The sequence below is a fragment of the Stylophora pistillata genome, chromosome 10 (assembly GCF_964205215.1).
Source record: "Stylophora pistillata chromosome 10, jaStyPist1.2, whole genome shotgun sequence".
Taxonomy (NCBI): Eukaryota; Metazoa; Cnidaria; class Anthozoa; order Scleractinia; family Pocilloporidae; genus Stylophora; species Stylophora pistillata.
In genome coordinates, this window is record NC_142528.1 from 16597077 (window position 1) to 16609000 (window position 11924).

At 38.4% G+C, this 11924-nt stretch overlaps 1 protein-coding gene across 1 annotated transcript; it reads left to right on the forward strand.

The window, feature by feature from the left end:
* The first annotated feature begins 6079 nt into the window (after window positions 1-6079).
* On the forward strand, window positions 6080-8470 carry LOC148722005 (substance-P receptor-like). Its single transcript, XM_088736721.1, has 3 exons — window positions 6080-6113; window positions 6553-6779; window positions 6943-8470. The coding sequence occupies exons 1-3, from the start codon at window positions 6083-6085 to the stop codon at window positions 7834-7836; spliced, it is 1152 nt and encodes a 383-aa protein (XP_088592847.1). The 5' UTR covers window positions 6080-6082; the 3' UTR covers window positions 7837-8470.
* Window positions 8471-11924: the final 3454 nt, after the last annotated feature.

Below are 11924 nucleotides of genomic sequence, written 5' to 3' on the forward strand. Positions count from 1 at the left end.
TCTCGCGACTTTTAAGATTCTCTTTCACTGGGTTGTTTCGTAAGTCTCTTGCACACTTTTAGGATTCTCTCTCATTTCACTGTCACGTTAGTATCTCGTGCACTTTTCGGATTCTCTTTCATTCGATTGTTACGTTAGTATCTAGCTCACTTTTTGAAATATCTTTCATCCGATTGTTACATATGTATCTCGCGTACTTTTAGGTTTTCTCTAACGCACTTTAGGATACTCCTTCATTCGTAGGTTACTTTAGTAACTTGCGCATACGAATGATTGTCCAGCCCACATTCGATTGTTACATTAGTATCTCGTGCACTTTTAGTATTCTCAATTATTCGATTGGAACGTTAACTTCAGTGTTTTCCTTACTATTGGCAATTTAATTATAGATAAAAGACAAAGACGTTGTTGATCTTGAAGGAATGATTAATATGCTGGTGAAAACTCGATTGAGGAGTTTTACGATGAAAGCTCTCGACAGATTTTAGGAGAGTCGACATGCTCTAAGCATGATCTTCGTAGCGTGGCGTATTGGCGAGTGCGAAGACAAGTTATCAATACAGTCAGTTATCTTTCAATATTCAAGTACTGAATTGAACATTTAAAAATCAAACTGCCGGATTTGTATTTGAAAATGACGGTAAACGGAGCGTTTTTTTGGAGATCTGGAGACTATTTTACCAGTCTAAAGATTCTTCCAGATCTTAAACTGTTGTTAGCAAGCAGCTAAGATAGAGAGATTTTTGGACCGTTTGACGGTAATATTGATTTGCATTTTTGACAGTCGAGTGTAAAAATCTATCCTTTTTGACGGCTGACGGTTAAATTTTAAGCCGTATGAAGGTGGACAGTTAAACACCATTGAGACCCTATCTCATTGCAGCAGCTGTTTATGATTACAACTTTTTTCCCTGCCGCAACTCATAATGTTGTCCTGTTGAATGAGTGATGGAGTGAAAAATATAATATGTACGACCTCTTAACCCACAAAAAATTCCGCCGAGTTTTACTCGATATTCCTCGCTCTCGGCTTTTGTTTGTTTTGGAACATCTTTGCTCCTTCAACGCTTGGTAACGATTTCTTCGGATCACTTCGAATGTTATTCGTAATGAGCACGTGATCACAATGTTTCCCGGTACTACTTATTATATTATTTCGAAAACTGGGATGAAAATTTTTTTTCTTTGAAGGGAGAGCATTTTACCGTTTGAATCAGCGAATTATGCTCAGTAGATAATTTTTGTGGCTATTGCTTCCGAGGCGAAGCCACATGTGTGATCGAGATGAGTGAGTGTGTGAGTGGGTGAATGTTACAATAGAATTCCGATTTTGATTAAATTTTGACCCGATGGTTCCTAGTGCTACTTATTGTTTTTTTCAGAGGATCTTAGTAGCTCAATATTCGTAATGATACATAGTTGATTTATCTCCTTTTACGATTTATGGCTTATTGCTTTGAAGAGAGAGCAATTTACTATTTAAATCAGCTAATCGTGTAGAACCGAAAATATGATCTTCTCAGTTCTTCCCATGACACTGGCGGAAGACAATAAACATCTCATAATGGTTTCACAGTGGCATTCACCGACGCATAAATTAAATCAAAACTTTTCCTTGCAAAAATATCTCAATAGGACCGCGCGAATATAACCTTGTTTTGATCTTCCCGTGTGTATCCCATCACCCTGCAAATAAGAATTTTGTACTTCTAGAAGCTAGTGGAGATTATGGTAAAAGTGTCCAAGATACCAACGTAACGTTAATTAATCATTGTTCACTTATAGACATATCTCTCCCTAAGAAACGTCAAAAGTTAAAGGCCCTGACATTTAACCGTCACCGTCAAAATAATAATAATAATAATAAAAAAATCAACTGTCAACCGACAAAGCTATTCCCCATTGTCACCTAAAGTGATCACCTAAACCGACCAAACAGTTTTTTTGTGTGTGTGAGAACTGTATTTCTACCAACGAAACTTTACATTAAACGAAAAATGGCGACTAAACTAAAACCAAACAACAACAACACGAGGTTTCCAGTTACGTCATTATCACGTGGCCACTAACTAAATCAATGTATTTATAGTCGCGACATCCATGAAGACCCTCTTTCAAGGGGAACGGAGCGGTATCTGTCGTCGCCAACAGAGTATAAAGGGGAGTTAAAAAAAATTGACTGCCAATTTAGAGCGGATGATGTGAATATCACAGAGTCCAAGGGGGGTCAGGAGGTAAATTCTCGCGTGACACTCCCAAAATCCTCTACCCCCTCCCCCCCCCATTAATAATGATCAGTTCCTAAGGCAAATAGCATTAATTTCTTCATCCTACGGTTGTATCAAAAGAGGTAATTAATAATAATAATAATAATAATGATAATAATAATCTTTATCCTCTCAAGGCAAAAGTACATATCTCAAGTTATAATATTAAAAAGAGTCACGCAAAAAATATGCAAAAGATAATCTAAGAATCATTAAAAATAACTAGACAAATCATAATCTAAATATTATATTTAAATACTAACCTATTTACAAACACATTCTTAAACCTTTCCGAATTTATTCCAGGATAATGGAAAGTTCTGTTTCTGAGGTTGTATTTTGTCTCTTTTTTCTTCGGAATAATTTTGCTTAGCGGGCAATCGGGGTCAGCGGAGCGTGCCTTGAAGAGCTTCCTATCTGCCCTTTTGTAATAGGTCTCGAATGTCTATTCTCTTTGATATATATTTTCTTTTAAAGCACCTATCTAGGAAATTTTGTATGACCGTGAGGTCTGAATCTACCGCAACATAAACAGACACCATAGGTGAAATTCGGTAGGACTAAGGTGCTAAATAGGCGGTCAACTTCGCTTTGGTTGAAACCTGCCTTCCGTAAAGATCTTAATATATAAATAGACACTTATTCGCCTTCATCAGCTTAACTCGTACATGTTCGCTGTACTAACAATTTTTCCTGAAATATGACACCTAAAATAGACAGCTCCGTGTATTGCGGAATGTTGTTAACTGGCGCCATGGTCTGACTAAAAACTTTCTTACGAAAAATAAGCTCCTTACATTTCGACGGGTTACACATCATGCTATTGTCCTCAGACCAAGTTAAAAACTGATCAACTAAATCTGTACGACAGTGGCCATTACTCCAAACAGGAACAATGAGGGTTGAATCGTCAGCGTATTTAAACAAAGCAGGATGATTATCTAAGCTAATTTCTAGATCGTTAATGAAAATACTAAGTAAGTATGGCCCACTCACACTACCCTAAGTAGTTCCCCTATAAACACATTTCCACTGTCCTCGAAAACTATTGTAAATCACGCGCTGTTGACGTTTCTCAAGAAAGCTTAAGTACCAAGTGATTATAAATGGATTTAATGCTACCTGCTTAAGCTTAAGGTGGCTCGTACCGGTTTTCATCTTTTTGATGGTTTGTAACTTTGAAAGAATACAACAGAAAGACTGACCAAGGTCAGTTGAACACTTTTACGGGGTTGAATTACATAATCATTGGTTATCGAAAAATAAGTGTCATTTCGTCACTAGCAGTTTCCATGGCAACGCTTTCATAGGCTTTTCAGACGCACTTTTTAGCTTGTGGCTTAAATAATTCGAAAACTAACCCGGTGACCCCCTGATTTTTTTCAGTGATTGCTTTTGGCACTTGAAAAGGAAAATGCACAAAGATTTTAAAAAAAATTCTACGGAGCGGAATTTCAGAAAATCTACAAAAAGTGCAATTTTCACATATCGCAAATTTCCTTCTGTAGAATTTTCTATTTTTTTTCTGACGATTCCTTTCGACGTTATTATCATATTGGAACAATAAAAAGAAGGGGTCACCGGACTTGTTTTCATGCAATAGCTTTCGTGAGTTTAGCAATTTCCACGCGCGTTCTCGCGCATTTAAAAATCTGGATTCTATAAGATCGACATTTGCTCATTATCTGGTTTAACTACCGCTGGCAGTTGCGTGTGCTCGCGCGAGTACATACTATCTGATGTCTACAGACGTTTACTGCTAAGAAAATCATTAAACAGCCGTCAAAGACAGCCTCCCGAACTCATCATAAAAATCCTACACATGAATTCTGGCCATATCATATTATTTTCCTTGAAGTTTCAAAGTCTTCTTCCACTTCAGGTAGATTATCCTTCAATTGAGTTCTTTTTTCGCCGTCGCAAGATTTCATATCGGTTGAATATTTCTTTTAAATGTGAAGTGAAGCAATCTTTACTTCTCCGAAAATCGTCTTCGTTATCTTAGTTTCTATCTCCTGCATTCACAATGGTCGCTCAACACATCAAATACAAGCTCTTAGGTAAAGTTCTCACATAAGTAGAAAAAAATCCTCGCACCGCCATCTTTGTTTTAAATTTTCGTCTCTTAATCTCGCGCTTCTTTCGCACGTTTCTCTCGCGCGTGACGCAAGAGTGATCTGTTCCCCGCGCGAGGAAACTGGTACGAGCCACCTTAATAGACAAAAGTTCATGATTAACACTGTCAAACGCTTTACTGAAATCCATAGCAAATAACCGCACAGCTTTGCACTTAGGATCGTCGAGATAGCTGTACGCGATGTGCTGCATACTTATAAGTGCATCTATACAGCTACCCCCTGTTCTGTAAGCGAACTGAGTCGAGCTTAAGTGTTACTCAACAGTGTCCCGCGCGTGGATGTTATACACGCACTTCTCAAAAGCTCGCGCAATTACTGGACTGATATTGATCCCTCTGTAGTGTCTTTCCCTTGGGAACATCAACCTTAGGGAGGGGTGTTACGTGAGCTCTTTTCCACGATGAGGGCCAGGTACTAAACTTCAGACACAAGTTCCAGATCTTACAAATTATAGGCATAAAAATTTCTGCTTGGTATTTCCACACCCAAAAAGGTATGTCGTCCGGTCCAGTGGCTGTTTTTTTTTTAAGAGCCGCAAACCGTTCCACACCTGTCTTTCTGAGATCTCAGGAACTTGGACTCCATTCTCCACTTGGGCAGGTGTAGGTTGCTTATACTCAGTGGCCCAACATAAATCAGCAAAATAATCATTCAGTTCAACATGCGATTGTATGTCCAACGTAGTTTTTGCCGAGTGACAGCGACGCTGTGACAGGTCATCTACATGTTTCCACCACTGCCTAGTGCCTATGGGTGCTTGCAGAAGATTTCTTCTGTTCTTGCTGATCAGTTCACTTATTCTTCTGTTTATCTCACGTAGCCGAACTACATTATTTAAATCAATTCTCGATTTAGCCCTCATCAAGGACTTAACTAAGGGGTTCATCCGCGCCGGATCACGCGATGACATGCGCACTCTCCGCTAAGGCATGCACCTGTCCATGTAATTGTGACTAGGAGTCTCTAAAATATTTACCGCCTTATCAACGTCCTTTGTTCTAAGGACACTTTCCCAAGTCTCGCTTGCTAGTTCCAGATATAACGCTTCCTTTTTGTGCTTCCCACAATCCCGAATGCGAACTGTTTGGTGCACGGGTTGAGTGTTTTTTCCCGCCGGTAGAATGACCGCCGTATGATCCGTTTTTATCGATATGCAATACAGAGTACATTTTCCAAACAAGTCCGGTAGATTCGTAAAGACATTATCCAAAAACGCAGCACCTCTTGTTGGAAAGTCCACCAGGGAATTCCATCCAGTCAACAAGCACAATTCATTAGCGTCAAGCTGATTAGTATCGCCACCCATAACAATGGTCGATCCAGGATGTTCATCTAAAGCGTTGTCCACTAAATGAACAAGGTATTGTAAGAAGTCCGAGGACCTGTATGTTGGTTGAGGCGGGTGGTAAATACCACACACTAAAAGTAAATGTCTCGAGGGTAAAGGCGAAAAGTATTGATTAATAGATTAAAAAAAAAACAGTTGGGAACGATTCACAGTATTCACTTATTTAATCTCTGCATAACTGATTTTGAGGTGAAGGAAATACTCCTTACTTTGTGCCGTTAATTTTTAGTGAAAATCATATTTGTGGGAGATTGGTTGTAACATTCTCTACTCTGTTAAGGTTTAAACTCCAGTGAGAAGACGGTTAAAATTGAGTGGTATTGAGCAGCATGATGGCGGCAGATAACTCTTCAGTTACAGGTACCTTTTAATGCCCTTTTAGTTTGAAGATATTTGTTTTGGCACGTTTTGGATGAATAAGAGTTCGTAATGTTACCATGGCAACCTCTCTGTGAGACAAGATCAACAGAAGTGAGGTGATTTTACAAGCGGGTGCTAGTTATATGAAGCGCCTCACTCGGACGAAGATCCATTCAAGTAAAAAATCGTAGATGCCTCTCTCTTCCCTCATGCGCTGTAATTGGAAAACTTGATAACTACAGACGAGAGGTTTTCTTGTACAATCGTGACAAAAACGGGTAGCAAACTAGAAAGAGATCTACAAAAAGATAATTCGTCTGTTAGACACCATCATCATTTAGTCAATGCTAAGCTAATTTATGTTCTTAACAAATTATCTGACAGAGAAATTGTAGAAATCTTAAAATCGAAGTTGATTTATTCCCTTTTTTTCTCTTAGATGTGGCAAACTCGACTTCATCAGTTGTCAACCGTTATTTTCCTGTCAACAGTACTGTAAAGTTAACTATAGCATACGTGCTTATATTCGTCCTCAGCTTCTTTGGTAACATCTGTATAATTTACATTGTGGTTTCTCGTAAAAGGATGAAGACTAATTTCAATTTCTTAATTGTAAATATGGCAGTCGCAGATCTCCTTGTTTCTCTCTTCCTCATGCCGGTTGAGGTGAGTAACAGTCGACCAATCATTAAATGTTACTTCATAATTTAGTCTCGTTACGAGAAACGCTCTTACCCACTCCCAGCAATTTAACACATTTTGTATTCCCACGATATTAGGTCGGGTTGTTATCGAAAAACCCCTCTTGTGTACTTCTCTGTCCTTGTAGGTAAAGTTTTTGTATACTGGCCGGTCCTGGATTCCAGGGGCAGTGGGAAGAGTCACGTGCAAGTTCGTTTTCTTCTTGGCGAACCTTTCAATTGCTGCGAGTATCATAACACTTGTCTTCATTACAGTGGATCGTTACTTTGCCGTTATCTATCCACTTCGAGACATTTGCTTCATTCGAAACGCAAAACTAGTAACCTCTGTGATATGGATCTCATCTTCCCTGTATTTTATGCCGTATCTCTTGCTCTTTGATGTTGTAAAGAGTGCTGATGGTTCTCACTGGGAATGCGGATTGGTTTGGAATTTCTTTACCTCAGATATAAGTGTCCAGTTCTCTATGGCCAGAGCCTATTACATGGCCATGTTCTTGATACTGTATTTGGTTCCTCTTATTATCATCGCACGGGTTCATGTTCTTATTGGTCGACATCTTTGGTCACGCCAGATCCCAGGGGAGCCAACAGCTCATCAGAGACATCGGAATGAACTGTCAAAGCGCAAGGTACTGCGCATGATCATTATCGTGTCGGTGACGTTTGCACTGTGTTGGTTGCCAGCTCACATTCTACATATATTGATTTACTATTTTACTCACACTTTTAAAGCTTTGCTCAAGGTTGAACGCCTTACTTCCGGTTTATTTTTCATATCACATGCCAATAGTGCCATAAATCCTTGTCTGTTTATTGGTTTAAACCAAAGATTCAACGATGAATTCAGAGGAATTCTCAGATGTCTTTTCTGCCGAAATCGCTTTCCCACGAGAAGAAACATTGGGACAGAACCACCTGTTGTTCTAACTCGCATACGAAAGACTGTACGTCAATGTAGTACCATTGCTATCCCTCTTCACGCTCAACAGCGTGTACGGTCTCAGAGCTGTACGTTTTGAAATTTTTCTTTAGTTAGACAAGACGATAAAAACCGACCGCATTGAATCTTTTTTTTTTCATTGGCTAGACAAGACGATTAAAACCTATCAAAACACTTAGACATTGTAGAAATTTTATGATCGCTTATCTATTCTGAGAAATATTTGTAGAATTCAACAAATGAAAAAAGGGTCATAAATGATAAGCCAAGTCAGGGGAAGGAGTTGCATGGAAATAATCATGGTCTATACGAAAAGCTACACTTACTTGGTAGGAAATTAGAAGACCACGCTCAACTAGTGTGTTTTGCGTGTCGTTGTTCTGATTATCATCCGGGCACTCATTAATGTTTCTGAGAAACCACACATACCTTGTCAATATTTTCATTGCAAAAGTAGAACGAGTTATTGTCTACCAGAACACAATTAAACCGCAAGTTTGTAAGAGGTATATGGAGGAAGTTATCCGTCTGTTACATATAGCGAAACACAAAGTAGAAGAATTTATAAGACGGACAAACAGTTACCACGATACAACAGTTCACGGCTGAAATATCAGACTCAGAAACTATATACTCTTAAAAAACCTATGAAGTCCTTAAAAGACCCTATATATTATTTGGTCTCAGTAATAAAAGCTATCATTTTGATTGTGTGTAATGTGGCTCGTGCAGACAGAAGTATAGTTTAGGAACCATTATTGATAAAGTTTTCAGCGAAAGATGTGAGCTCATGTGCATGGTTGTCTTTATGTAATTGCTTAAGAAATGTAAGTATTTTAACTAATTATTTAAAAATATCTTCTGTACCGTTGGAGAAGAAAGTACTGTCAAATTGAAACAGTGAGTGGTTTAGCACTTCTAGTGTTCGTAAACAAATTAAAAAATCAAATATACAACTTCATACTGTACTCCCTAAATAAGTTAACTGTTAGCAACGTTTCCCCAAGATATCTACATAGTATAATATAACAAAGACCTACCCAAAGTGATTGAAAAAATTAAAAATTCCTTTGAAAGATGTGCAGTTCTTGAATGAACCATCGAGAGAACCACGAGTTTTGATCTCTTCAAATTGTAATTGGTTTTCAGATCACTGTTCTGTTGAGGTTTTGAGCACATATCAATCACAAAAAAAGTCAGCGATTTCATTGACAATATCAATTTATGTAAGCTTCGTGATGTTTATCAACACATAACCTGTCATTTGACAACGTTTCGCAGGCCTATTACGTTCCTTATTTTTAAATATTAATATTAAAAGATTACAACCGATGGTCGGCTTAAATGACGCCCCAAAAAGTCCATATTCGTGTCTTTACTTTTAAGAGTATCCTTAGGTTTCGCCCATATCTGGGAGTTAATTAACGTTTACATAGACAATATCAAGAAATTTAGGCGTCAACTTCTTGGCATTTCAGAGAGCAAATTTCCAGCATTTTACGAGTACAATCGGGACAGGCCTACCTCCGGTAACCGATCACCTACACTTGAAATTTCGAATAGTCGCTTATTTGAGGTATTGAAGCCAGCTTCTTAATATTTACCGTGTATATCTATTGTCCATGTAATAAAAGAAAACTGCACGTTAGCTTGAAATTATAAACAATGGTATTTCTTCTCGTTGCCCACATCGTTCGATAATCGATCTCAACAGAACTTTCGTGTTTGATTTAGTTCAATCGCCGAACACAATCCAATTCAGTTCAAGGATTTAGGTAAACTTTTTATTTAGGCAAACTTTGTACATTACTATAAAGGTTGATAGTTTCTAAAGAAACTGTTTGGGGCTGCGTCGGTGGGGTAACGAAATAATTTGAATATCAAATATATCAACAAAGTTGAAATGGTAAATTGGCCACCGTTACGATTATAAAAGCTCGAAACGTCAGCTTTTATAATCGTAACGGTGGCCAATTTACCATTTCAACTTTGTTGATATATTCAAATTATTTTGTACATTTCTAACTCTGTTGTTGTGACACATTATCTCGTCTGTAGCTGCGTTTGTTCAGATTCGTGTTGTAATGAAATGAAAACAATTTAGTTGAGTCGCACATGTTTTTATCTTGTCTTCGGGAAAAAGCGGATCTTTTACCTGTCTTTCTGATTTGACAGAGCCAAAAATTGTACGTTTCCTATTTCTGATATCTGATTCTTTCCTTTGGTGAATTTTGTCAAAAGGCGGTGACGCTATTTTGGCCTCAGTTTTCGGCTTCAGATTTTGGTGGAAGAAAGACAAGATTTACTCACACCATTGTAGAAAAAATCGTCCCTGAATTTGAACAATACTTTTCCGTAAGATCTCTGCTGCAGGAAGAGTCAGCCATTTAAGCGGGATACAGCTTTAACGCCAAGTGTACTTTAGGCTTTTCAAGACGAAACCTCAACAGTGTGCACGAAATGTCGAACCCTTTTAAACGCAAAGAAAGAATACGGGAAAGAGTATTGCCAATCTCGTACAATTTTCACCAACAGCATCTTTCTAGGTAACGTAGGATAGTTAATAGCTAGCATATTCTGCGTTGCCTCACCACTGATTTCTAACACTAAACACCTATAAAACGAGTACGTAAAAGTCGTAGCTTTGTATGATCTTGAAATATAAGAGAAATGACTTAATTTATATTTCTTCTACCGACGAAATTTTACTGTGGGAAGGGTAGGACGTCTCAACAACAATTACGGAGTTGCATCATATACATATCAAGCTCTCGTTTTAATAGAGACCTTCAATCAAACTCTCGTAACTCTCTTAACTTTGCTATCACAGCTAAGTTAAGTGTGAGACTTTAAAAGCAATCTCAGAAGCATTTGGAGGAGAAAGCTGGGAAGTCACGGCAAGTAATGGAGAAAGTTAAAAGAGGGCTCGCATTGTTACAGACCAAGCAAACCAGCAGTTTGGAGACTTGGCGTGTTTCTCGAAACTTCGATCCATATCATAATATGAGAGGCGAAAACAGGGGACGTTTCTTTCAAATAGATTTTGATTGTGTCATTCCATAGTCTGTCCACGACTGTGTGTTTTTTTGTAGGTCAACGAGGCGAGGAAGCCCAAAGGGAGTGTGTAATGGTCCCTAACAAAACAAAAGTCCGTGAATTAATAATTCGAGCTTCAGATAAATTCGTACCCATGAGAGTCGCACAAAACTATGAAACATATTTCTAAACCAAGCGACATGCAATATATCCCTTTCAATTCTATGTTTCTGTCATATCTAATTAACTACAAAGAAAAGTAAGCCAATCGAGAGTGAATTTTCGCATTCTTACTGGCGCTAAAGGGCATCCGTTGCAAGCGAAAGTTAACAACTCCTCTACCACTACCAGTGGCGCTTGGACTGCCATCTTTTTCATCTTCTTTTGATCCTTTATTGACGCTAGTTGCACTCAGGATGACGTTTTGTTACAGACCATCTCTGTAGTTGTGACAATATTTCGTCTCGAGCGAGCAGTTTCCCCGTAAGAGGCTGTAGACTCGAAGATACAATCTTCTCAGTTCGTGGCGGGAGATAACCATCTCAAAATGATTTCACCGACGCATAATTTAATTCGAAGCTTTTCCTTGCCGACATATCTCAATAAATGTGATCTGCACATCATAGATGCTTTCAGGGAATTTTTTTCTTTGAAAAGAGAGCATTTTACTGTTTCAATCAACGACTTTTGCCAAAAAGGGCGCTGAATTTGCAAAGCGAGCAAGCTGCGATATCCTGCGAAATACTATACCTTTAGTTATTAAAGTGAATGATGGAACAGTGGAATAGCGGAGTGGCGGAATATCCTACAACGCAGAATTCCTTGTTACTTGAAACAGAAGTCTCACAAAATTGAAATTGGAAAATAAATTGAAATAATAAAATAATTTACCTTTGGCAGGCAAAATCAAAATCAAAGCAAAATCCACAGAAGCCAAGTGATTTTCGCGATACGTGGGGAAAGGCACAAGGTACAAATCGCATATTGGTAGGCCACTCATGCAGATACGCAGGCGCAAGTTGTATGAAGCGCCTTACTCGAGCAAAGTTATTAATCAAAAATGCCTCTCTTCCATCATGCGCTGTCATTGGAAAACTCGATAACATCCAAAGACTTGTTATTATTATTATT

What these genes read in the sequence shown, in the direction of transcription:
- LOC148722005 (XM_088736721.1), top strand. Translation starts at nt 6,083, where the DNA reads ATGATGGCGGCAGATAACTCTTCAGTTACAG. An exon ending in AGATAACTCTTCAGTTACAG is followed by an intron (nt 6,114 to 6,552) that starts GTACCTTTTAAT and finishes TTTTTCTCTTAG; the next exon opens with ATGTGGCAAACTCGACTTCA. An exon ending in TCTTCCTCATGCCGGTTGAG is followed by an intron (nt 6,780 to 6,942) that starts GTGAGTAACAGT and finishes CTGTCCTTGTAG; the next exon opens with GTAAAGTTTTTGTATACTGG.